Source organism: Pan paniscus, chromosome 1 (genome assembly GCF_029289425.2).
Source record: "Pan paniscus chromosome 1, NHGRI_mPanPan1-v2.0_pri, whole genome shotgun sequence".
Taxonomy (NCBI): domain Eukaryota; kingdom Metazoa; phylum Chordata; class Mammalia; order Primates; family Hominidae; genus Pan; species Pan paniscus.
This window is the reverse complement of record NC_073249.2, coordinates 219,618,242-219,631,121: the sequence shown is the minus strand read 5'-3', so window position 1 is coordinate 219,631,121 and position 12,880 is coordinate 219,618,242. Positions and strand designations below refer to the sequence as shown.

Sequence of the window (12,880 nt, the reverse complement as noted above, 5' to 3'; positions counted from 1 at the left end):
AGCGCACCCTTTGTGTGGCAATCATTTACCTGTTGTAAAAGCACAGTACCCTTCTCTCTAATAAAAATTCGAAAGGCCAAAAATCAGCATTACATAATGGCCAAACATAAAGAAATGAAAAGCAGTCTGGGTGCGGTGGCTCATGCCTGTAATCCCAACACTTTGGGAGGCCGAGGTGGGTGGATTACGAGGTCAAGCGATCGAGACCATCCTGGCCAACATGGTGAAACCCCGTCTCTACTAAAAATACAAAAAAATCAGCCAGGCGTGGTGGCGGGCGCCTGTAGTCCCAGCTACTCGGGAGGCTGAGGCAGAAGAATCACTTGAACCTGGGAGGTGAAGGCTCCAGTGAGCTGAGACTGCGCCACTGCACTCCAGCCTAGTGACAAGAGTTAGACTCCATCTCAAAAAAAAAAAAAAAGGAAAAGCAAAACATAATAAAACAGCCTCATGCTATGTTCACTGGAAAATTTACATGCATGTATATGTTTTATAAGTTATAGAAGCCCATAAGAATTCCAATAGTTCAGGGGGAAAAAAAAAGAAAAAAAAAAACTAAACTTGAGCTATATACCGACGTCTACCCACTAAAATTACTAAAACTATAGCCAGGAATACTTGTTTGGTTTCGTGCCCCTCTCCTTTACAAGGGAGGTAGAAAGCAAGGTGGAGAGACACCCAACAGTCACTTCCTTTTTAAAAAACAAAAACAAAACCAAAAAACTTACACACAGCAGATTTTTCTGGCTAGTATTGGCCAATCTTTCTCTTGACAGTATTAAGTGCTATCCTTTGTGTTAACAGTCCCATGCATTTAATTTATTTGTTTAAAAGAAATCTTTCTTCATCTGATTAAAAAAAAAAAATCAATCTGACTTTTCTGTCTTGTAATTAAAACAAACTATCAATACAATGGATGGGGACAATTTCTCTGAACCAGGAACTGTTCCAGACACTGGGGACAAAAAGGTGAATGAAACACAGCCCCTTCTCTTAATCTAGCTAAGAGGACAGACACATACAGAGGCATGATGTGAGAATGATGCTGGCTGACAGCGCCTCTCAGGCAGAAGCGAGAGATGACTGGAAGTGGGAGGTGGAGAGGAGAGGCTCACTTTTATTTTTCATTTCAATGTATACCTTAATATTTTTAACATCCAATTTTGGAATTACATGTTTTACAACTTCATTAATAGAGTTCAGAGGCACAAGATTTTGGCTCTAAGTTTACATATAACTAAGTAGTACTACCATAATTATCACAAGCTGGTAAATAAACAAGATGACCTCAATGTGCCAAGGGCACATTTATGCCAAACAAAGGCAAAGTCACTTCATGGCAAGCTGTATTTACACTGATGGTTTCTGAGTGGCAATAACTGAAAGAAAAGCAACAGGAAAACCGAGTCATTACAAGGAATCCAGCCGTCTACACAAACCAGGCACCATCCCAGCATCCAAGAACATGGGCCATAAGGAAGCAGTAACAGTTACATCACAAGCGGCTACTTATTTCACAACAACATCATCGCCCAGTCTATTAAATTAATGTTGGTAGTCAGAACTTTATTGGTTTTGTAGTTTGGTTTGAAATTAATTTATAAACTGCCTTTTATAGCTGCATTAGGGATATAAGCACACAAATTATACCTAATTTGTGTATTGGGGAAGGGAGGAAATTAAGTAATATAGAAGAACACAAAAACTATTTTTGAAGTAAACATACTCAAGTTTCAAAAACATGAAAGACCCTGGAACTGCATCAGAAGTTCCACATCCTCAACGTAAGCAACATAAGGAGGAGACCCTGTCTTTACAAAAAATTTTAAAATTAGCAGGGCATGGTGGCCCGTGCCTGTAGTCCCAGCTACTCAGGAGGCTGAGACAGAGAGGCCGAGGCTGTAGTGAGCGCTAAACATGCCACTGTACTCTAGGTGGGTAACAAAGCGAGACCCTGTCTCAAAAAAAAAAAAAAAAAAAAGAAAAGAAAAAAGAAGAAGTTCCACATCCTGCAAAGGACAAGATCAGATCTACTTTTACACTGGTTACTGGAGTTGGGGACAAGCCTTCATTTGCTAATACTGGCCACCCATCAGAATCTCCTGAGAAGTGCTTCAAAGGAGTATGGATTCCTGGGTTTGACTCTGGAACAAATGAATCAGTATTCTCATCTTACATGTGAAGACAGTGGGACTCTGAAAGATTAAGTCACCTGATCATACAACTAGTCAATGGGTAACCAACATGATTCAAACCGATACTATGATTTTAACAGTAAAAACGTGAGGTTTTTTAACTACCTCCATGATCTGGGGGAAGGGTATACTGCAGTTCCCTGAACTACTCTTTCAACTTCTCTGTAAGTGTGAAATTATTTTCAAATAGAAAGTTAAAAACAAAAACCAAAAAGAATAGACAGCAGGCTGAGACGTGTTAAGAGGTAGAGGTGGGATAGGAAATGGAAAAGGATGAGGCAGAGGCCTCTGAAAGGAGGGCAGAGGCAGAGCTCCATCTCCACACAGAGGAGGTCGGGTGGTTTTCAGTTTTGTTTTGTTGTGGGGGAAGAGGAGGTACCAGTCAATAGCAAGCTGAGGAGTTTAAAAAAAGGAAGGAAGGAAGGAAGGAAGGAAGGAAGGAAGGAGGGAGGGAGGGAGGGAAGGGAGGGAGGGAGGGAGGGAAGGAGGGAGGGGAGGGAGGGAGGAGGGAGGGAAGGGAGGGAGGGAGGGAGGGAAGGGAGGGAGGGAGGAAGGGAGGAAGGGAGGAAGGGAGGAAGGGAGGAAGGGAGGAAGGGAGGGAGGAAGGAAGGAAGGAAGGAAGGAAGGAAGAAAGGAAGTCCACATATCTGTAAGGTGGGCAATAAAGGAACGATCTTTCTGTATTTCTCTACATTACAAATTCAAACTAGCATTTACGAACTTGCCAAAAAAAAACCTGTTTATGTTTATAGAGAAATGCATTCTGAAGTCCAAACAACTGACCACACAACAATTTCTAAACCCTTCCATTACTACATAAAACACCTGCTTCTGTGCTAAACTTTTGTAAGGCACAGTTTCTGCTTCAAGAAAATCTGTGATGCTTGGAATTGAGGTTTATCTTACTGAAGAAAAATCTCAAGAAAAGTGTTTGCCACCCATACAGCTGATAATTTTTCGTAATCCTAATGGATCAGTGGGAAATTGTACCACGAAATCTCTTGTCAGTCAATATAACAATGTCTCTAACTAATTTCAGTAAAGTGAAATCTACAGTTATTCCCTTGAAAAACAGGACAAATCAACTCTTTCCCAACTTTTTTCTTTTTTTTTCCCGCAAGACAGAGTCTCGCTCTGTCGCCCAGGTTGGGGTGCAATGGCACGATCTCACTGCAACCTCCACCTCCCTGATTCAAGCGATTCTCCTGCTTCAGCCTCCCAAGTAGCTGGGACTATAGGCACGTGCCACCATGCCCTGCTAATTTTTTGTATTTTTAGTAGAGATGGGGTTTCATCGTGTTATCCAGGATGGTCTCAATCTCCTGATCTCGTGATCCACCTGCCTCAGCCTCCCAAAGTGCTGGGATTACAGATGTGAGCCACTGAGCCTGGCCTTCCCAACTTACTTTAAGAGGTAACTAAAGGACGGGTGCAGTGGCTCACCCCTGTAATCCCAGCGTGATTGGATTGGGAGGCTGAGGCGGGTGGATCACCTGAGGTCAGGACTTCGAGACCACCCTGGCCAATGTGGTGAAACCCCATCTCTACTAAAAATACAAAAATTAGCCAGGTGTCGTGGCGCGTGACTGTAATCCCAGCTACTTGGGAAGCTGAGGCAGGAGAATCACCTGAATCCGGGAGGCAGGTGATCATGCCAAAATCATGCCATTGCACTCCAGCCTGGGCAACAGAGCAAGACCCCATTTCCAAAAAAAAAAAAAAAACCCTAAAAAAAGTGATAATAGATTATCTACATTACTGGCAGCAGAAAACAAATTTAAGTGTTAAATACCAAACTTTTTTTTTTTTTTTTTTTTGAGACAGCGTCTCACTCTGTCACCCAGGCTGGAATACAGTGGCATGATTATAGCGCACTGCAGCCTCAGCCTCCTGGGCTCAAACAATCCTCCCACCTCAGCCCTAAAAGTAGCAGATAACTTTTGAATTTTTTGTAGAAACAAGGTCTTTCTTTGTTGCCCAGGCTGGTCTCAAACCCCTAGGTTCAAGCAATCCTCCAGTCTTGGCCGCCCAAAGTGTTGAGATTACAGGCATGGGTTACCACACCCAGCCAATACCAAAGTTTTACATTACACAGGTGAAGCTAGTATCCAACTATTTTCCACCAATTACCATGTAATATGGTTGAAATTACATGACCTTTCAAACTTCCAGATACAGGTGACAAAGAACATTTTTAATATAATTTCTATTTTCAAGATTTAAAAATTCTATCTACTTTTAACATCTACCTAGCTGTCACCTCAAAAAATTCAAGACAGATTCTAAATTTTAAAAATTTTCCAATTTATGTTCCAGGAAATTTAAGTGAAAGGGAGGAAAGCTATAACTAAAATATACTAATGGCTAGGAGTACTAATATACATACTTTAAAAAAAAATTACCAAGGAATAAATATTTAGGATGCTCCAGAGAAAAATTGTATCTGTAAGCAGTTTCAGTCTCCTCATTTTATGAATGTTTTGGTTACTTCAGCTATTAAGTTTTAATCAAGCTAAAAAATAGGCCTTTTTCCTTCCATCTTAAGAATGTCAATGGGATGAGGAGGGAAAAGCCAAAAGGTGGGAGGAATAGAGTAACAAACTTTAAATCAGCTAGCATGATTTAAAGGACACACACTTCTGTCCTTTAACACAGCATGTTTCTTGAAAATAGGTTGCTAGTTCCTAAAAAAGAACACAAAAGCTATTTACAGGCTGAAAATCTAAGATTTTCTACTCTCAAATTTTCATTTAGAGAATAGATTTTGGGATAAGAGGGGAAAACTACATTCATTTTAAGGGGATGGGAAAAGTACCTGATACGATCTAATCGTAAAACATGAGATAAAAGATAAGAACTGAAAATGCAACTTCCAGGCACCAGGCATAATAATTTATATAGACTCTAAGAAAGGATTAACTTTAAGTGTATTACTTCAACTTCACTCCAGTCCTTAGAAACATTTAATATCCTTGGGAAAGAGTACCATCTCTTCTTCCACTGAAGGCCTTGATACTTATAGAAGATATTGCCGGCCAGACGCAGTGGCTCACAACTGTAACCCTAACCCTTTCAGAGACTGAGGCAGGCGAATTCCTTGAGCCCAAGAGTTCGAGACCAGCCTGGGCAATGTGGCAAAGCCCCGTCTCTAAAAAAATTTTTAAATTAGCTGGGTATGGTGGCAGGCGCCTGTATTCCCGGCTACTCAGGAGGCTGAGGTAGGAGGATCATCTGCGACTGGGAGGTTGAGGCTGCAGTGAGCCATTATCAGGCCACTGCACTCCAGCCTGGGTGACACAGGGAGAGACCCTGTCTCCAAAAAAAAAAAAAAAAAAAAAAGATATTCCCATCAAAAAATACTATGATATCCTAAAAACAAAGTTAGAATAAGTAAAACCACAAGCTTTCTTCCATGGCCTGAAATGTCTCTGGCAATTCTATTGCTAAAAATAAAGCCTAGAAGAAGCCCCGCATATTTGTTTTTATATATACTTCTTTTTTTTTTTTTTTTTTTTTTTTTGGAGACGGAGTCTCGCTCTGTCGTCAAGGCTGCAGTGCAGTGGTGTGATCTCGGCTCACTGTAACCTTGAACTTCTGAGTTCAAGTAATCCTCCTGCCTCAGCCTCCCAAGTAGCTGGTACTAGGAGCCTGGTACTACCACAGCCACACAACACCATATCTGGCTTTTTTTTTTTTTTTTTGAGATGGAGTCTGGCTCTGTTGCCCAGGCTTGAGTGCAGTGGTGTGATCTCGGCTCACTGGAACCTCTTCCTCCTGAGTTCAAGCGATTCTCCTGCCTCAACTTCCTAAGTAACTGAGATTACAGGCGCCCGCCACCACGCCTGGCTAATTTTTGTATTTTTAGTAGACACAAGGTGTCGCCATGTTGCCCAGGTTGGCCTTGAACTCCTGACTTCAAGTGATCCACCCACCTCGGCCTCCCAAAGCGCTGGGATTATAGGTGTGAGCCACCACACCCAGCCTAACGTTTTTGTTTTTGTTTTTTTTACTTTCTGTAGAGACAGGGTCTGGTCAGAGACTGGTCTTACCAGTTCAACCTGGTCTTGAACTCCTGGCCTCAAGCACTCCTCTCTCCTTAGCCTCCCAAGGTGCTGGGATTATAGGCATGAGCCACCACACCCAGCTGTTCAGATATTTTTTCAATCAAATAGTAAGGAACAAGGGCTGTGCCAAGTGGCTTTGTAATCTTAGCACTTTGGGGTACTGACACAGGAGGATCCCTTGAGTCCAGGAGTTCAAGACCAGCCTGGGCAACATAGGGAGACCCTGTCTCTACAAAAATTTAAAAATTTTTTAAATTTTAGGTAGCATATACCTATAGTCCTAGCTACATGAGAAGCTGAGAAAGGAGAATCACCTGAGCCCAGGAGGTTGGGGCTGCAGTGAGCCAGAATGGTGCCACTACACCCCTGCCTGAGTGACAGAGTGAGACCCTGTCTGTAAAACCAACAAAAAAACCCCAAAACATGAAACACCCCAAGAAAGGCAGGGCTGAAAGTCCTAACAGTGCCTGTAAGTAATAAAGAGCAATGCACTATCCCTGAAAGAACAAGAAGCTCAATAAAACTTGCAAAGGATCATTAAATCTAATATAGGCCTATGGAAACAAAAAGGCATTTAAATCGTAGGCAGTTATAAAAGCAGAGGGTTATTGATATTTGTGATCTAAAAATGCGGCTTGATGCCCCTTTTGGAAAAAAGATGATGAATATGATGAAAAGACAGTCTTAAAACTGACTGGGCACAGTGGCTCACGCCTGTAATCCCAACACTTTGGGAACCCAAGGCAGGAAGATCACTTGAGGTCAGTTTGAGACCAGCCTGGCCAACATGGTGAAACCCTGTCTCTACTAAAAATACAAAAATTAGGTCAGGCATGGTGGCTTATTCCTGTAATCCCAGCACTTTGGGAGGCCGAGGCAGGAGATCACCTGAGGTCAAGAGTTCAAGATCAGCCTGGCCAACATGGTGAAACCCCATCTCTACTAAAAATACAAAAATTAGCCAGGTGTGGTGGCACACGCCTGTAATCTCAGCTACTCGGGAGGCCGAGGCAGGAGAACTGCTTGAACCCGGGAGGCGGAGGCTGCAGTGAGTTGAGACTGCACCACTGCTCTCCAGCCTGGGCAAAAGAGCAAGACCCTGTCTCCCAAAAAAAAAAAAAGGAATAAATTAACTGACAATTAGCTTTTACGGGGAAGCAGACACAACAACTGCTCCAGGTGAAAGGAACAGAGCTGAAAGCAGGCCCAGCCGGGTTCTCTGATGCCAGTAGCAGTCAGCCTTGGCATTATAGGTCAGCTGGGTGCTTTCAGAATTTTCTTAATTTGTTACATTATAAGTCGACAGCTAGTAATCATCTTTCATTTAGGGTAGCTGGATTAATCCCAACATTTGTATTAGCAATTCTTCTGAAAATCCAGCCATCTTAATATCTTTCACTAAAATCAAATATAAAAAGCAATCTCTCATGATCTTTATCAATGGTTATTTTTGGCATACTTAATGGGGAAGTATGCCAAAGCAGGGAAGCCACAGTAAAAGCAATACAGCCTCTCTAAACTTCTGCACCACTAAAAAAGCAACCAGATTGGAGTTCTTTCTAAGCAACAAGTAGGTAACAAACGTAATACAATCAGCATTTCCAAAAGAGCATTTTATAATAAATTTTCATTTTTAATTCTTAAATGGTACTATAGTATCAAGCATGGAAAGCACTACTGTTAGAAGTGATACTTACTAATGGTAAGTGCCTTACTTCAGCAAAAATAACTCTATTAACACTGGTTTGACTGAGTTCAATCGAGCCTCCCACCTCAGCCTCCTGAGTAGCTGGGACTGCAGACACATGCCACCACACCCAGATAATTTTTCATTTTTTTGCAGAGATGGGATTTCACCATGTTGTCCAGGCCAGTCTTGAACTCCTGAGCTCAAGTGACCCAACCGCCCCAGCCTCCCAAGGTGCTGGGGATTACAGGCGTGAGCCATCATGCCCGGGCTGATTTGAGGTTTAAAATGACAAACAGCAGAACCTTCACTGTTTTTAATCTTAACTTTTAAATTATTTTCAACACCTAAGCAATCTACTGATTAGCATCCCTAGTCAAAAAGTATAGATCCTCTTTCCAGAAAAATGTACATATATAGGAGATTTTACCAGCAATTTCAGGATGTTCACAGACCCTCTAAACTCAAGAGACTTTATGGATTTCAGATTAAGAATGACGAGAATTTGGGCTGGGCACAGTGGCTCACGCCTGTAATCCCAGCACTTTGGGAGGCCGAGGCGGGCAGATCACAAGGTCAGCAGTTCGAGACCAGCCTGGCCAACATGGTGAAACCCTATCTCTACTAAAAATACAAAACTTAGCCAGGCATGGTGGTGGACGCCTGTAATCCCAGCTACTCCAGAGGCTGAGGCAGGAGAATCGCTTGAACCCGGGAGGCAGAGGTGCAATGAGCCAAGACCGCGCCATTGCACTCCAGACATTGCTCTGGGCGACAGAGCAAGACTCCATCTCAAAAAATAAATAAATAAAAAAAGAATGACCAGAATTTGTATAATTCAAGTCTTACAGGATAATAGACAATGCTTAATGTATGCTTGCTATATGCTAAGTATGGTGCTAAGAAATTTAATGAATTATTTTATTTAATTTTTGCAACAACCCTTTGTCATAGATAGTAGTATTATTACACCCATACTACAAGTGAGAAAACTAAGAGTTAGAAAGGTTAATTAACATATCCTATGTTACCAAGAAACATGTCAAAAGAAAAAAAGTTCCCTAATGGAAAATGCACAACAAAAATAATGATTTAAAAAAAAAAAAACAAAAAAACCATACACCGGGCGCAGTGGCTCACACCTGTAATCCCAGCACTTTGGGAGCCCTAGGTGGGGGGATCCTGAGGTCAGGCAGTCAAGATCATACTGGCTAACACAGTGAAACCCCATCTCTACTAAAAATACAAAAAAGATTGCCAGGTGTGGTGGAATGCACCTGTAGTCCCAGCTACTCGGGAAGCTGAGGCAGGAGAATTGCTTGAACCCGGGAGGCGGAGGTTGCAGTGAACTGAGATCACGCCACTGCACTCCAGCCTGGGTGACAGAGCAAGACTCTGTCTCAAAAAACAACAACAACAAAACATACACAGCCAGGTACAGTGGCTCACACCTGTAATCCCAACACTTTGGGAAGCCAAGATGAGAGGATCACTTGAGGTCAGGAGTTCAAGACCAGCCTGGCCAATAAGGCAAAAAACCCTGTCTCTACTAAAAGTACAAAAACTAGCCAGGTGTGGTAGCCCACACCTGTAACCCCAGCTACTCAGGAGGCTGAGGCAGGAGAATCGCTTAAACCCAAGAGGTGGAGGTTGCAGTGAGCCGAGATCATGCCACTGCATTCCAGCCTGCATGACAGGGTGAGACTCTGTCTCAAAACAAAAACAACAACAACAAAAAAACACTACTCAAATAAAACAGTTCAAACCACCCCTACAATACTGTCCTACTATGTGTGTTAACCACTCAAAAGAGGTCAAACACACAAAAAGATATGGCTAAAAGAATTAAAATGCTAACTAACTAATATCCTCACTAGTCCTTGATCTTCTAGTGAGGAAGAGGATGGGTGCAGCCAACATGAGTCCTGTCCTGCAGAGCCACACCCTTGACAATGGAGATAAATGTGCACGTATGTCCCCTTGAAAGGTTGCACCTTTCCTGCTTTGGCTAGAGCCTCTGTCATGGTGCCACGTGGTCTCTATGTAAATCAGCTGGCGGGTAGAATCATTTCTGACCAGTTTAGGGAGGTTCTGGGCAATGTTATCTTTGCCTTCCTACCTCCCTCACTACTCCCTCCCCACCACTGAACACAGTACTTTTTACTAGAAAACATCCAAGCTAACAGATTCTCAGTACAAGTAAAAATGTTGCCTCTCCAGCAGATAGAAAAATGAACAGATAAGTTAAAACTTACAAAATTAAATCTGATGTTTATTCCATCATTAGTGTAGAAACACAGATCACATATACCTGAATATGCAAAGAAAGTTAAATTATGATGCAATCAATGCTATCCTATAAAAACTAAATTAACAAAAATAGTCTATTAGGGAAGACATCTGGTGTATCATGGCAAGAAATGTTAATGATATTGTCTGCAACCCTGTAATCAATTTTTTCTCCCAGCAGCTCTCTCATTACACTGTATTAGATCTGTGTGCCTGCAGGATTTATGAGAGCTCCACATATGGGGAAGCTTTGCCAACTGGATCTGATTCAGATCCAGCTCAAATGACTTTGGCAGCACAAAGCATCATTAAAGAACAATCAATACAGTTAGCTTTATGTAGCATCATCTTGAGTGAAAGAAGATTTATCCTCTCACTACAGAATCTCTTACACCTACATATAATGTACCCAAGTGCTCCACCAGTCATGAACTTATTTAAATCATCAGTAGACACAAATATTTTTATTGCTAAAAAATAAATACTAATCATTAATTCTAATATAAAAAGTTTACAAAAAAAAAATGTTATTATGGACTTAAAATCCATTCAGCAAATCCGGTGAGTATTACAGTAAATAAAATTATTAATAATAGCATCCACATTGATTAAGAAAATATCAGCCTGAAAGTACAATCTACTTTTTAGATATATGTGGAAATAAAACATATCGGTAAATAAGACATATTGGTAATTGGTAAAGGCTGAAGCTTTAAAAGTAGGTAGTCACATTGGGAATCTACTAATTTGTCCCGTAAGATGTCAGTCTTTCTCTGGGAATTAAAATTAGACTTTTATCTATACTACACTGGGTTCTGTCTTCCACTGTAAGACAGAGAATTCCAAGGTTTCCATAATGTGAAACCCCCACCCCTTTTTTTGGTATGACCCTTGAGTAATTACATCAGCAAATATGTAAACGTGTTATGCTGTTGCAACAATTACTCCTGATTTGGTTACAATTATCAATATATCATCTCTACTGTCTTGGTCCTCTTCATCTTACCCATGAATGGTGGCCCTAGCCTTCTACTTGGAACTTTCACCATCTTTCCCCGTTCCACACTGCAAATTGCTACAGTCAATCTTCTTAAGCAGTGGCCTGCAAGATGGCTTGCCTAGAATAAAAAAGCTTACACAAGCTCTCTACTGCCTATTACACAAAATCTTAACTTTGCTAACTTTGAAGATCCTCTATAATCTAGCCCCATTTTATATCTCCACATCTGCCTCCCAAAATCCACTAACCTGTGCTCTTCAGTGACGTCCTGCGGGTCATCCTCTCACAACTCCCAGACTCGTCAGCCTCACTGCCTGTGTTGCTTATAAGGACAGGCTGCCATGTACACCTGGAAGGCTCCTACACTCTGCCTATCCACTTCTTATTGATGTGTGAAAAACATACCCAGCTCCTCAAAACCTACCCACCCTCACAGAACTTCCCCAAGTGCCACAGCCCATCTGGAGCACTTTCTTTTCTTCGACCCAAGATATTAATATTCTATACTGCAACTGAACAACTCACCATATATTGACAGTATCTTGCATTGTGTGTGTCTAAGTGTGAGAGAGCTTGCTATCCTTTTGTATTATTTGCTAATTCAGTATGAACTGGGGTGCCACAGTCACTTCTTTACACTGACGTCAATGCTTAACTGCAACCACACTTCTTTCATATTAACCCACTAGTCATTCAGAATAATAAATACTCGACTTTCAGAAAACACTACCATTAAATCCTCCATTAAGTCCTACCATTACAGGAAAAAAAAGGAAGACAAGTGTGAACTTTCCTAAAAAGGGAGATGTACTAAACGATAATAACCCCTATGATCACCCACATGGGTCCCTGTGTTTTAAGGGATAAAGCACTACAGATACTTCATCCTGCTGCCTCTTACACATCCCTCAGGACCACCACTAGTAACAGACGAATAACCAAGGGATAGCTGTTAAGAAGTATAGCTACAGCCCGACCCAAGCCTCTTGAAGGGCATATTCTGCATCTAGCACTGGAGAAAAGCCTCGCTATTTCTGAGCAATACCCTACAAAATGTCACCCGAGAGGACAACACCCAAAATAGTTTAGATTGGTGGGCCATGAGTCCCAATGAGCCTGGGGAAACGCACATTCCACACTTGAACTCAAACTTACCCCCTTTTTTCCCCATTTCAGTTGCCAACATCCATACTCGCTGCTGATTGCCAGCTCCTGCTCCTTGCAGCAGCCCAGCATGCTCTCTGCTGGTGCCAAAATACCCTTCCACCAAACCCCGCTAACTTCTGGAACTGTCCTAGAGGGGTAAGGCAAGTCCCGTATTTTGCTTCCTCTGTGCATGTACTTGTTACTCCTTTAAAAACACATATAATACAGCACATTTTAAAAGGGGCTCTGGGGAGGGACTAATATTCCTATTTTATACCCTATGGGATATAAAATACTGATAGCTTTTAAAAACGGGATTCTCCTTACCCCTACAGGCCCTCTCCCGGCTTCAGAAAGATGCTGTGGTGGCTGTGATGCCACCGGCAGAGAGCATGCTGGGGGGTCACACAAAGCAGGAGTTGGAGATCTGCAACAGGCCTGGGAGTTGTGGACCTAAAAAAGAAAACAGTTTTAAGTTAACGTGCCCAATGCCCCATCA

The 12,880-nt window shown here is 41.9% G+C and overlaps 1 protein-coding gene across 13 annotated transcripts in view; it reads right to left on the bottom strand.

Annotated features, from left to right (window-relative positions):
• RERE (arginine-glutamic acid dipeptide repeats) overlaps nucleotides 1-12,880 on the bottom strand; it is a 466,287-nt gene that overhangs the window by 246,417 nt on the left and 206,990 nt on the right. For 7 of the 13 annotated variants that reach the window (XM_063594922.1, XM_055104272.2, XM_063594915.1 and 4 more), the window contains one exon: nucleotides 12,709-12,834. The exons of the other annotated variants lie outside the window; for them this stretch is intronic. In XM_063594922.1, the coding sequence (XP_063450992.1) occupies nucleotides 12,709-12,834 (126 nt within the window). The remainder of the gene's footprint in view (nucleotides 1-12,708; nucleotides 12,835-12,880) is intronic. 13 annotated transcript variants of the gene reach the window in all.